The sequence below is a fragment of the Phaethon lepturus genome, unplaced genomic scaffold (genome assembly GCF_000687285.1).
Source record: "Phaethon lepturus isolate BGI_N335 unplaced genomic scaffold, ASM68728v1 scaffold11836, whole genome shotgun sequence".
NCBI lineage: Eukaryota > Metazoa > Chordata > Aves > Phaethontiformes > Phaethontidae > Phaethon > Phaethon lepturus.
The window spans coordinates 1-14,309 of NW_010548317.1; the positions used below are offsets into that span (position 1 = coordinate 1).

The window sequence follows — 14,309 nt, forward strand, 5'->3', positions numbered from 1 at the left end:
AGGAGGAGGAAGGCGAGGCCGCGCCGCCCTTCCTCCCCAGCCCACGCCCTCCCCGCTGCCGGGACCCCCGCTCCTCCTCCGGGGTACAAACCGCCGCCTCGGCACTGGCGTCTGCTCGGCTGCAGCCTGGGGGGAGGAAAGGCACCGGGCCGCCAGAGAAATGTTAGCCGCTCCCTTCCAGAAATTAACCGCGACGGCGGGGTTCGTGCAAGAGAAAAGAAAATCGATGTTCGTTAAAATAAGGACAAGGCAGCGCGGTTGGAATCGGTTTTATTGTCTTGCCATTGTACTCTTGCCATCAGAAATCACATACACTGTAAGACGGCACGGCAGGAAAGTAACCTTGCGCTGCAACCCTTCTGCAGCCCCCCTAGCCTAGTCCTTGCTTGTTTTCTTGCCCGTCTCCTACAGCACAAAGAACAGGAATAGCAGGAATTAAAATCAGGATGTTCTTACTGCCCATTTAATTCTGTAGTGTTCCAGTGAGCAGCAGTGTAGTTCTCCTAAAAGTTTTCTTCATCAAGCACTCTTACTGATGAAAAAATACATCGTTGCCATCAGGCTCATCATCTTCAGGCTTTGCATTCAAAATAATGGCCACTTCTGAAAATTTTACTCCTTTCAGCTCTTTCTCAGGTGCGTGTGTTGTATGATCAGGTGTTAAGGAAAGAGCTGACTCTTGATTCCTACCTGCCAGAAAGCAATCCTGCAAGAAAATGTTAACACAGATGAGGCAGAAAGCTACAAATAGTAGAGTGTGGACAAATTCTAAGCAGTAGAAGCTATGTAACTTTATATATAGATTATATATGTATGTAATCTGTCTCTGAAAGCTTGCAAAGGAAGCATTGTTTTTAAGGCTGCAAGTTCTAGGAGCAGCATATAAGAACCCTTTACTGTACACATTCCGTAAAAGATGGAAGAGAGTCACCATTCTTCTCCGGATCTCTTTCTAAGGAGGGACAAACAGCTCCTTCTCAAAAACTTTCATTACTTCACATAAGGTTTTTGGGTTTTTTTTTTAGTTCCACCAGAAGCGTACTTTTTTTGATAATTCTTTCAGTTACATGCTGAATAATGATAAAATATCTTTCACTCCACTCTTTGCAACCAAAAAGCTAATTACCTGGTTTGCTGTGAATTCTGCAGTGGGCTGGACATCTACGTTTCTGGGTTCAGTGGCTTTTTCAGATGCCACATTTTCTTCACATTCACTGTTGCAATCTAACAGTAGCGTCTCAAGGTAATTGCATTCTGTATCAACCTGAATTACATCTTTGTCAGCATCAGCGCCTTTGGCGTCTTCCATGTTGCTAAATGCTATTATTTCAGGTTTCCTGAAAGAGAGTTAAGAGAATTCGTAACTATTTGCAAGCTCAAGGTGTTAAGTGCCAAAAATCTTAGCCTCTCTAAAACTGAGAGCAGCATGTACACTGATCTCACAATTACGGGGATTTTACCGAGGGGAACAGTAGGTAGCTTCTTGTGTCCTCCGGGTTTTTTTCTGCGTAAGGCTTAACAATTTGCTAAAAAGTAAGTAGGAATTTGCCCTCGTAATTTTCAGTACAAGATTAAATGGTATTGGCTTCCTTCAACTGTAGAGTTTGTAACTTATAATTGCAAGGGTTCTTAAAAATCGGCCTATACGCTAGTGAAAGATACAAGGAAAATCCTATGTTACCAGCCACAACTTGCAATAAGCTATTTTTTATAAATGTGTGATACCGTCTTTCTACTTACACATTATTCATGCGCTCTAGTTTCTCGAAGCTTTTCAGACTTCCATTTTTGTCAGCTATACACAGATTATCAATACCCTCTGTAATTTCAGCTTGCTTCTTAACCAAATACTGTTGCTCATGCTTTCTGAAAATGATAAACACATTAAAATAAAATTATTAACTGTTTTTGAAGATTGGCTTTACAGTTGTTTTAAAACCAGAACATGAAGTAATTGTGTCATAAGTTTAATACACAACATTTATTTTCAGTATTTTGTGGGGATTAGTTTGGAGTATTTCGTATTTTTCTGTAATGGAAGCAGGGTAAATACCTGCTGCCATCTCAGAAACCTTTTTGTTTTCCTCAACTAGATGCTCCTGCTGCCACTGAAGTTAGCAGCAAAACCTCCCTTGATTTCAGCATTCATGGGGTTACAGGAGACTTATGTGGGTATATTACAGCTACTTGTGCCCCCCTTCACAGTTAAAGTTTCTGCTATCCACACTTCTCTGTTTTAAAAATATTTGTTTCTGCTGTTGCTGTGTGACAAACACAAGAAGAAACCAACTTCCAGTTGTGTAGTGTGTCCAATGTCTACAGTAGAACATCGGGCATTTTGATTTATAGCAAATCTTAGGCAATACTCCATGCAAATACCAGTAATTTATCGGGGAAGTATTTTTCAAGTTGACATTTAAAGTAAACTTACTAATTGTAAGTCTAAATTACATTGTTAAAGTAAAACTATTTGTACCTTGTCCTTTTCATAGCAAAAAGTACGTATACCAGGAAGGCTACGAGGGTGCAGGCTAGCAGAACACTGAGCACGATAGTTGCAATGAGTTCAGGAGTTGCCGCGTCAGCAGGGGCCTCTTCTATGGCAGCAGTAACAGACGTTGAAAATATTTTCTCCAGTTCTGCCTCAACGTTACTTTTCTGCTCCCTAAGTTTTCTGAAGATAGAAGAGTAAAATGCTGATGATTTATCAGACCTTCATTTTGGCTTGAAGAGTATTGAAGAAAATAACAGAATACCACTCTCTGGTGCACCAAGACCTTTTCCCAAAGATTCAGACTTGTCATGTCTTTCATTTGGGAAAAATTTTGTTTTCTAGTAACCAGCCCTGGTACTTATGAAGCAAAATGCTGCAAAGGTTGGAAAATTGAACTTGAGAGGTCAGTAGCCTCCAAATCCACGTCAAGGCAGCCGCATATAGTCTTGCAGATACCAAGAGTGCTTTTCTCAGAGGGGAAGGTTCATCCATGCAGACTGCTTCCTATGACCACAGGCTCCATTAGTAATATCAGTCACAAACAATTACTAGTTTAAGAGGGGTGTTGAGTCTAGAAATCGAGCGTTTAAATAGCAGCTGCCCTTCATAGAAGGTTTATAAGAATATGCATTCATACCACTGTCATGTTATGAAACAAAACATAAAATATACCTAAAACGTAAGTTTTTAAGCAACATTCTGCAATTCTGGGGTGAAATCAATGTATTTTTAAATAATATTCTTTCTGCTTCAGTTTTCTATAAAACTGACTTTAAAATATATTTGCATAATTAAACAGCCTTATTCATATTTTTGACAAAATCTGAAAATTACCCTTCAATAAATAATGAAAGCTTTCTGAATTCGAAAGTCTCCATTTAAGCCTTGAGATAAGTCTCAGATAAACTATTTGATCTAAGCCTGTCCAGTCCAAGACATTAATAATTTTAAGGGAAACAAAACCTAGCTGCATAGCTCTGACACCCAGAAGACAGACTGTGCCATACAGACCTTTTTACATCTTCTGCAGGTACTTCCTTGTTTACCACATCAAAAGTAGTAATTTTTACATAGGTTACATCAGTGCTGCTTCTCGCTTTTCTTTCAAACTCATTGAAATAAACATCAACAATGTAGACATGCCACGCAAGTTTATCTTCCAGGATCCTGCCATCATATTAAGAAAACATTTTAAATTAACTAGGCAATGACAAATTCTTTTACTCTTGAAATTAAATGACAGACAAGTAGTATTTAATACAACACTTTGCAGATATTCAGTATTTTAATCTAAGCATGTAAAAATGCAAAAAAATCTAAGCATGTAAAAAATCTAAGCATGTAAAAATGCAAGATTATCATCAGCAAAAGAATTAAGCTGTTAGCACAATGTCATTGAGTGATTGAGCAGCAAAAGAAAAAAAAAACATACGGTCCTTGTCTCTGACTGGTAAGCAAAGATACTTTTCAGTAGTAGATGCTATAACTTCTGTACATAGCCTGAAAATTCTTAGATAGGTGCCATTAGGATAACTGAACAATTAATTAGAGAAAGGAAGGGTTAACAAACCCTTATATCTAGATTTCATAACCAATATTGGATAGGATATCATGCTTTTCAAAGTGACATATCATGCTTGACATTATTTTTTATAAATACAGGCAGTGATACCTATAGAGTATTGTAAGTACTAAAGGGGAGGAGGGAAATTCAGTCTCATAATCCTCATTGTTCTCTCCTGCTTTTTCACAGAGAGATTTTCACACTGGATTTGACCATTGGCGTAGTTCATCCATCATTCTGATGGCAGGCAGTACCAGCTGCTTTGAAGAAAACAGCAGAGCAGCTCTAGGGCTTCCATGTGATTTTTACCAACAAGAAACTGGTGCCATAATAGTATCAACGTCACACACTCATTTTTCCACCCTTCAAAGTGATTTCCCCTCACAAGCACAGGACTCAATTTCTAATGTAAATAGATGTTTATGTATAATCCAACAAAGGATCTTGTGTCTTCATTAACATGCCAAAAAGGCCAAAATCTGTTTTTAATTGTAGTGTGGCCATCCACACATCACTAGCTAATGCCGTAGCACCGTAGGGCTGAGAACTCCTTGAAAAACTCTGCTGCTGTGCCACGAGGGGGATATTTCATCTGTAGCAAAGGTGGGTTTGGTTTGTGGCCTCTATCCTACCTGTCTCCATATCTGTGTCTTGGCCCTACTATCCATGCAGAACTTTATCCTAGGCTGTTAAAAATCATAGGAACATTGAGGTGGGAAGAGACATCTCAAAGTTGTCTAGTCCAATGACCTCTTTGACATTCATCAGCTCAGACCAAAGCTTTACCTGGTAAAAACTGGTGGATTCCTGTGAATTCCCTCAAATTATTCTGAACTACATCAAGTTGAAGACCTAGCTTTTAAGGGGCGCTGGCTGTATCACCTCTTCTGTAGGCTGTCAGATGCCCATCTCAAAGGGACTCTAAATTTGTCATTAGATCTTAACTCAGAATAAGCATCACAGTTTCAAAAATACCTTTTTACTTCAGCAATGTTTCTTTCAACAACATTAATCTTCTGATTAAGTACCACCGCCACAACGTTGAAACTGGAATCAACAGTTACCTAATAAATAAAGAAATCACATGTAAGGTTTTCTAAAGCATTTGTACCGGTCTTAGATTGACTTTCAAAAAAATAAATAAAACCACCAAACCCAACCCCCTCCAAAACCCTCTGATACAAAATAATTGTCCTCTAAAAGTCAGTCTTCATGCCAACATATTTTCAAATGGAAATGGAAAAGGCAACCTCATAATTCTGGCCTGAAAGTACGTAGTAAATACTGGTGTATCTGATGGTCTCACCGTATGGTGTTAAATAATTTTTTTTTCCTCATTACCAAGCCTAGCCCTTCTTGTATACAGAGTTTTGACATGGAAGCAAATGAGGACTATAAATAGCAAAATAGCAATCTTCCTTACACTGACTGTTGCCCGGGTTGTGAGTCTTCCTGTGCCTTGGTCTGCAACTTGGACTTCCAGGTAAAATGTTCCAACCTTTCCTGCTACAGAAACTGTAAAAATCTGCCCTGTATTTTCATCGATGTCAAATTCATTTGTTGGATTATTCACTAAGCTGTACCGCAGAAGTCCGTTGTCTCCTGAATCGGGATCTGTGGCCTGTGTTTAAAAAAGGTGATTTGTGAAACTCAGCTTGTGGCTTTTGGGCTGCATGTTGCTCTTCAAACATCAAGACATGAAGAGCACAGAAAGATACTCTACCTGAACTGTAATAACCGGATACTTGTACGGCACAGAGTTCGGTATCCGAGCAGAGTAGGCATTATTCAAAAATACTGGGTTTTCATTTACATCCTGCACTGAGATTGTCAGCATTGCCACATTTTGAGCAAATAGGCCTATTAAACAGACACAAGTTAACTGCAACAACAAACACCAGCGAAGCACAAAGGCCAGGCCCTGGCTTTGCAGCAGTATGACTGCTGCGTGTGAGGAACAGGGAAGAGAAAGGGAACGCAGCAGGGATGTGCCCAGAGGAGCTCTATCTCACTCCTCCGGGGGCTTCAGTGAGAGCAGGCAGTTCAAGGCAAAAGGTGACAGCGCTGCTCCTCTGTCAGCTCTCTCCAGCTGGCTGTGCTGTACCAGGCAAGGGACAGGCAGGTTCTCCTGCTGGGGAGTCCAATGCCCAGCTATTTTATTCTTTTCTGAGATCACGGTAAGGGTCCTGTGGGGGTTTGCACCCTTGGAGGAAGGCTGCTGCCTTTTCTCTGCACAACCTTGACCTTCAGCTTTTTATCTTTCACATCAGACTTTTCAGTTAAAGAGAATCATGATTCCTACGTTGGGTTTCAAATACAGAAGATGTGTTGATTTCCCCTGATTTAAGTTGGAACGTCCTTTGAAGCAAAAAGTTACCTGAACGCTGGAATTCCGTGGCAGATGAGAGGTTTTCATTTGCTTCAATTAAAATCACATACTGAGAAACTTCCTCATAGTTCAAATTAATTGCTGTTTTCAGCTGACCACTTTTCGGATCCAATCTAAAATGACCTGAAAGGAAAAATAAGCACCTTCGTTGTTATAGCTGCCATTTCACGTCTATACCTCCTGCCTTTTGTGTCTTAGTTGCTCTTAGGTTGTTTCCATGGGTCTTTTGCTCTTAAGAATATGAAATGCAGCACTTCCACTGGCTGAGCAGCAAAGGCATCACAGCTGGGGTCCTATCCCAGTCCAAACAGGTCATAAACATGTAAAGAAGCAACATACTTGTAAAACAGAATTGCAGCTTCTTGTTGCACAACTCCTTTTTCACTGATTTCCAAGTTTTCTCTCCGTTTCTAATTATTTCCTTTTTTGTGCACCAAATGGAGTCGCAGCACAGCTGCAAAAGCTGAAGAAGGGCAGATGCCCTAACATAGGTGCAAGCGCAAGGAAACAATAGACTAAAAGTGATTGGCAGGGAGGAAGCTGCTTGCAACTTCTATTTTGGTTCCCTCAGCCTGCCAATTATCCTAAATTAAGACTACAGGAAACCATTTTCTAGCAAGTTACCACCCGCTCTTTAGCCAAGGACGATTAACAAAGTCTATGCTGAAAGAAATTCTTTGTGTACTGTCTTTTTTTAAAAAAATGACACAAGTTTTTATCCTTGCTCTCCATCTCCTCATTTACATACACCAACATCTGCCACACAAAAGACAGGTTATTCTGTTGTCTTAGCTATTTTAACTCGTAGGAGAAATAGTACTCACCTTTTTCATTGCCAGATACAACTGTATAATCAATCGGCTTTCCTAAAGCATCAACCACAGTGAAAGTGTAAATTAAACTATCCACTCCTGTGTTTTCCAAAACGGAAATGCTAAAATAGAAAATAAATGATAAATCATAATGTTAAATCTCCCAGCAGTTGTTGCACTGGCCAGCTTTGAAGTTTAACTCTTAAAAGAGTGAGTTCTCTGTGGAAAATCCTGCTCCCCTCCCCTCTAGTTGTTTGCTAGAGCTCACTGACAGTCAGAGTGCAGTGCAAGCCCTACCTTTCTAGCCAGACCATTTGTTTATCCTTGAGTAAAAGCTAAGGAAGAATGTTTTATTAGTGTGCAAGAGGAAAGGGACAAAGAGTCTGGCTTATACAAGCTGCATGATAAAGAAATAAAGGGCAATGCCTCACATCACGTTCACAGAACCACCAGCGTAGCAGAATTTCCTGGATGTTTTGTTTTAAAAAAAAAACAACAAAAAATAGATGTCCTTTCTTCTGTATGGAAGACTATGAAAATTAGCTTCAACTTTCAACTTTAGTATGTTTTCCACTACCTGGAAAATACATACCAGTTATATAACTTAATATGAAAGCCTCACCTGATTTCGCTCTCGTTAAACCGAGGAACAAATGGACGGTTGTCAGACACATTAAGAGTAATCATAGCAGTGTCGTTTAAAGATGGAAAGCCTTTGTCCTTAGCCATCACTGTTAAATGGATCTCTCCAGATCTAGACAGGTTTCCAGTTGTAACTATTTTCCCCTCACTCATATCTTCTATCAGGAAGAACGGGCTGAAGTTTTGATCAGGGAGGATGTAGTACTCAATAAGGCCATTTTGCCCCTGCCATGAAAGGAACACAACTTCGTGTAACTATTGCTTGCAAGACCACGTTAGTTCAGTGCCTCAAGTCCCACAGTACAGGCTCACTGGAATCTCAGCATTTCCATACTTAAACGGACAGAATGCCAGAGGCATTTTAAATAACTAGAAAGAAGCAGGCTCAGAGCTACTTTGTGCTTAAGCTGTAACACAAGAGCAGCAGCAGGGGAAGGGGCCAATGGGCAGAGCCCCCCCAAATTCATTTTGATGTTCCAAGCTCCAAAAAAATTCCCATAGCAATACTAAAGAAAACTACGTGCACTGGGAGTACATTTTGAAAGGTAGGATTAACACTGAAACAAGATTTGACAATGTCTAAATGTCTCTAGTGACTTTATTTCAAGAATGAAAACTTGGAGTTAGCTATGGTAGTAGGATGAATGCTGATAAAAGCATAAAGCAGAAAAAAATTCACAGGCAGTTGGCCAGTTACACAGTAAAAATGTAAAAAAAAAAAAAAACAACTCTAATGAAAATAAGTTAAGGACACGTGTAGAGGGGGACAGTCAGAAAAGTTAGAGAGTCATCTAAAGGTGTGATGTCAACGAGAATAAGCCGAAGTCCCTTGGATCCTTTTCCCACCCTGCGGAGAAGCACAGCCTAACCACTGCTATGAGGGCAAGCCCTATTCCTGCCTGCCACAGGGGACCTTGTGGTCATTTTACTCTGTGCACATCACTTCACTTTCCTGAGACAAGCCATTTTGACAAACCCTTAGCATTTGCTCTACTGCACTTTGCTCTGGATTTCTGGAAAGCATTATATTCTGTTCTTCCATGGCTCTGCAGCAGCAGGATCAAACCCTACCATGAACATCTGTTGTCACCGAGTATCTGTGGATTTCTAATTACTTCTAGAACAGGGAGGAATAGGGACAAAGCCCTAACAGCTTCAGTGCTGGAGTGCCCCAGAATTCTGAAAGGGTGGCACAGGGAAGATGAGTGCCACTCTGCATGGCAGAGGACCAGACATATCCAAAGGGTGAGTTTCATTAGGGTCTCAATGCAGATCTCACAGAGTGCAGCAACTTTCATAAGCAATTTCACTTTTTATATAAAATCATTGAGAAGGATGGTAAAAAAAGGGGCCATTAGATCATTTGCAGCCATGTAGCACAGCTGTGGCTATTTTAACCAAAATTATGCATTAAGAAATAAGGCAGCAACTGCTGCACCTATTTTGTTGTCACTTCTAGATGGTTCATCGTTTAAATTACATAATTCGTAATGATGTTGTCAAGCTGATCTGGTTGACTACTGGATATCTCTGCCAATGCCTGGATACTACTTGGTGGGTGCAGTACAGATATATCAAACAAAATTACTTTTAAAAATGGGGACAGAAAGAACTAGCTGGGGTACCACACTTCAGAGGAGTTTCGTAAGCAGACTTTTCAAGCCAGCTACATGACGTTTAGCTTTTACAGATTCTTCTGATTCAGAAGGTCAAGTAACTTCAGAGACACTAAATTGCGTAAGTCCTTTCATACTTCTGAAAGGCTGGTACAGCTCCATATAGCGAGATGAAAAATTAAGGCAAATACAGCTGAAGAAACATGCCCAAAGACAGGGAGTACATCAGTGTTAAGGCAGAAATATCAAAAGTCCTAATTTTCAATTCCCAGTGCTGTTACTCAATCAGAATTCACTTTCTGCTACAGTTGGTATTTCATGCCTAGAGAATGGAGAAAAATACATTTGGGCTGCAGCTTAAAGCAGTGTCAAAATCAAACAGGAGTAGTTACCTGATCTTTGTCGGTAGCGCTTACAGTTATGACATGAGCACCTACAGGATTAATCATGTTTATAGAAGTGGAATAGGAATTCTGAGCAAATACGGGAGCATTATCATTCACATCAATCACTAGAACAGTCACATGAGTAGTCGCCTAGAAAACAAAATGGTTTCATGCATTTTAGAATATTTAGAATGTCTTACTTACTTATTTTTTTTATTTACATATACAACAAGGAGTATATATTAAGACTTTGAAAATGCTGTAGTAAACTATTGTGTCAGGTTTATTTTTGGGAGCTCAACATCAGAGATCCCTACAGGATTTTAATAGGAGAGGTAGGAATTCAGTGTTGCAGTAGGATTCTACTTCTTGAAAGGTGTCTGAATGAGTAAGAGTAGGATGTGTTTAGGAGGTCACTATGTCCTACTACTGCTGCTAGACGCAGTTAAGGGAACCACACCTGTTCTAGTTCTATTAAATAAGTGTGTACTATCTTTTCAAATAAAAGAAATACAGCAGAACTAGAAAAAAATTGCTGAAAATTTCTTTTTAGCCCATGAAAAATTATCATGGCACTTACAGTACTAACAGCAGCAGGCAAGAATTCCAGTTCCTCAGCACAGGTTCGTCTGCAAACAATTCAGGGTCAAATTCTACCATGCACGATTATGAAGTATTTCAACTAACTATTGAGTGTAATACTACTCAGCATGGACAAAGGTTGCAAAAGTCCAACCCAAAACATGATTAGGTGACTTTTGTTCCGCACAATAAATGTCCTTGATAGATCTCCCTCCCACTAGTTCAAAATCCACTCTGAATAGAAGAGTCACTGTTAATTACAATAATGGTCTTTTACCTGATGGAAAGGAGCAGATTTATTGTTGACTGCATTCACTGTAAGGTTGTAGTTACTCATGGTTTCATAGTCTGGAGACTTCTTTATCTTAATGTTGCCATGTATTTCATCTATTTCAAATATATTTCCTTCACCACCTGAGATACATTTAAAGAAGCATTATCAATGAATACATCTTAGAAGCACAGGATTAACTACACTCTTAAATTATGTTCATTTGTGTTTTGAGCTCATTAAGACAATTTTTTAAATATCTTATAGAGAATGTAGAAGAAACATAGAAAGTATTTTGAGCAGATGAGCATTTGAAATGTGAGCCAGCATAATGGGTTAAACAAGTTTTGCAGATATATCTATCACACTCAAAAAGTAATAGTGCTTGAGGCACGCAAATGATGATGGACAGCACATTGGAGTTCTGGGGTGAATCTCTGGAAGGAAATTCCTCCAAGCCTGTGCAACTCAGAGGAGATCAGAGGTGTTCCCAGGCACTTTTACAGTCCTCTGACCCTCTGTACGTTCAGTCTCATGTTTGCTGTTTACAACAGTTATGAAGCACTGTAACAAGACAGTGCTCTTGCCAAGATCTCTAAGGGGAGATGTCACTGAATTTATTCTATCTCTAATGAAGGTGGACTGAGTGGCACCTAGATCTAAAGAGAAATCAATTTGACTGCCAAAAGACCTGGCAGTGACTTTTATTGATTTTGGCCACCCTTGTGCAAAGCCACTTCAAAGTCTGTATGTAAATTGGAAATAGAAGACTCTTAAAAACATATCAGCTGTATACGCATCGCTTTTGACGGTCCATACAACAAACCCAACTATTTCAACTTCTGCAGGCTTTGGTCCAGAGGGGCCTAAATTTCCATCTCTGTCAGATTTAGGGGCAGTGGCAAAAGGGGCACTCTTCCCAACTGTAATGCCATCAGCTACCACAGTTAAATGTGACAGGAAGCACGAATCAGAGCTCTCAGTCACTGCAGTTCACAAGCTGTAAATGAAAATGTAAAATTAAATTGAAGGTACTTTTTATTAATAGCCTGGGCAGAGTACTCTGAAGTAGCTGAGTAGGTGACCTGCTGTCTGTCATGGCACTTCCGCTGCAGAGGTAAAGGTGTCCAGCACAAGGCTGAAGATGACAGCTCTCCAGCAGCCCTCGATAGTGAATCAGGTCCCTGACACACCTGTGATACCATTTACATCTGCTCCTAGTAGCTGTAAAATGCTCACAGTCCACAGGCTGAGGAGAAGCTTAATTTAGCAGCATTTAATGCCTGGCGAAGGCACAGCAGGTTCTACAAGGCAGGGATGAATTAGTTCCTAGACCCTTATTCCTCATTCAAGAAAGCTATGGGCATTTTTTTTTCCCCCATCAAAATTACTCCTGCTGATTGTGGCTACAGCAGTTGAGTAGCTAAAGATTTTTAAAAAAAATGGTTTTTAACAGAATTAACAATACGATTAAAAGCACAACGATTTGTAGTTTCTGCAAAAGAAGTTCCTACTCAATCAGTTCGAAAGCTGTATGAGCATAAATTTGTAAAATACAAAGCCAGGTGAAAGTGAACCTTCTTGGCTTATGTGGAAAGGGGTTGGGAGATAACACACAACGATAACAGAGCGTTCTCTTTATGCTCATAACAGCATAGGCAGCAAAGTGACAGTTGTTCCAGTGCAGTGAGAGAATTCCTTGTTACCTGTAAGACTATATAGAACAAAGGCATTGTCTCCTGTGTCTCTGTCCGTTGCTGTGATTTTTCCAACTATGAATCCTACAGGCGCATTTTCATTTACACTGAATTCAGTCACGGGAGCAAAGGCAGGTGGCCAGTCATTAACATCAATGATCTTTATGACAACCGTGCAGTAACCTCTCTTCTTCTCAGGGATTCCATCATCTTCAGCATATACCACAAACTGTAAGTTGCACAATTATTGGTAATGAGAAAGCATATAAATAAGTACTTGCATAAGGATTAAAAAATCTGGGTGAATTTTAAACTCTGGAGTATTCTTAGAAATGTAAACTCAAATTCTGAGTTCCCGTCAAAATAATTATTGAAACTTAAGGAGTATTTGGTCAATAAAACAAGTCTTTCTACATAGAACCAACAAATTCACCAATATTTTTGCTTGAAGCAAAATAAGATCATAAAAAATATCCAGCAGTGACAGCAGCAATAGAGAAGATTAACCGAGAATCCGCAAGATCTCAGTCCAGTACAGATTCAACCAAAACAGACAACACTGAATATATGAGCTGTCATTTTCATGTTAGTTATTCATGTGCTGATGTGTTTGAGAGTTTGCACGACATGAGAGTAATGAGCCTTGCTTAAATTTCGCTACAGTCTAAAGGCAGCTTTAATAATACATCACATCTTGAGATACTTATGTTCTAAAACAACGCCTAAAACGTTCAAGCAATATCAAGCTAAACAAAACCAAAAGTGTCACCGGTTATCCAAGGGAAAGATAAAGAGTTCTGCATAACAAAAAGACTTAAGAAATCTAAAGCAAACCTGATACTCTGTAGGTTCCTCTTCATAATCAAAGGAGGCAGTGGAATAAAGAATTCCAGTTGCTTCATCTATCCTGAATTTTAGTCCGTTTCCACTGAGAATACCATATGTTAGGAAACCGTTTCTACCTGTATCATTATCCTGAGCTTTCAGCTGGACAATCTGAGTAGCGGGTGAATTCTGTGGATGAAGGACAGATTGAGGCTGTCAGAGACTTTGGTTAGCTGCGATTTCTTGAATTATGTGAAAGGGGCAATAATGAGCACCGCATACACTTACAGTAGTATAGACATTTTAAAATCAAAATTGTACAACTCATTCAGGACAGTAAGAGAACCTCTTGTGTTTTCTAGTTTACAGAAAAGAACTATTTCCTCCCCTGTGTCTCTACCTACAGCAGCAATCTTCAGGAAGAAAAATCTCCATGATTTCAAACAGGCATGAAACTCAATGGATGGCATCAACTTCAAAACCATGTTTCTTTCCAATAATAATTACTCTTTTCAAGATAAATAATCTATTTTGCCCTTTTTGAAAATGGTATTAAGATTGACAGTAAATATCAGTGTTTTACTTGCCTGGCCATTTTAGACATGATCTAAAGTTATTTGATCCAACAATTCCTACCGTGTAAATATTCCACATGGAAATCAATTTTTAAGGTTGGGAAATGTGATTCTAACTCTTCTCCATTAAACTGACATAAAAATAGGTGTAACAATTAAACTTTATCTAGCTCAATATTAGAAATGGACTAGATTTTCAATCAGTTGTGGCTGTTAAAGAGAATGTGTGCGAATCAGCTGGTAGTCTCAAAGGCAAGTTACGTGCTATATAAAACATAAACATGACCAATGTGCTGCTTTTTCAAAAAGTAGCTAGCATGTGAAAAGTGTTGTTTGAAAATTGAAGAGTGAAACATTGAGGTAGATGCTTTTGCATAATTAAATGCTGTGGTTTCTTTTGTAGGCTATCGTAACGTAACAGCTGCAGACTGAAGTCTGGCTTGCTTTCTGCCACCA

General features: G+C 39.4%; 1 protein-coding gene across 1 annotated transcript in view; it reads right to left on the reverse strand.

Moving 5' to 3' along the window:
• Positions 1-533: 533 nt before the first annotated feature.
• Positions 534-14,309, reverse strand: part of LOC104622990 (protocadherin Fat 4-like) — a gene marked incomplete at its 3' end in the record, with an annotated part of 41,599 nt that continues 27,823 nt past the window's right edge. Inside the window, exons 29-43 of the mRNA XM_010289927.1 lie at positions 13,288-13,467; positions 12,463-12,682; positions 10,763-10,899; positions 9,910-10,053; positions 7,882-8,126; positions 7,272-7,381; positions 6,436-6,570; positions 5,782-5,918; positions 5,482-5,679; positions 5,034-5,122; positions 3,506-3,661; positions 2,477-2,674; positions 1,741-1,866; positions 1,127-1,337; positions 534-706 (exon numbers count right to left, since the gene is read on the reverse strand). Coding sequence (XP_010288229.1) covers positions 534-706; positions 1,127-1,337; positions 1,741-1,866; positions 2,477-2,674; positions 3,506-3,661; positions 5,034-5,122; positions 5,482-5,679; positions 5,782-5,918; positions 6,436-6,570; positions 7,272-7,381; positions 7,882-8,126; positions 9,910-10,053; positions 10,763-10,899; positions 12,463-12,682; positions 13,288-13,467 — 2,459 coding nt within the window. The remainder of the gene's footprint in view (positions 707-1,126; positions 1,338-1,740; positions 1,867-2,476; positions 2,675-3,505; positions 3,662-5,033; positions 5,123-5,481; positions 5,680-5,781; positions 5,919-6,435; positions 6,571-7,271; positions 7,382-7,881; positions 8,127-9,909; positions 10,054-10,762; positions 10,900-12,462; positions 12,683-13,287; positions 13,468-14,309) is intronic.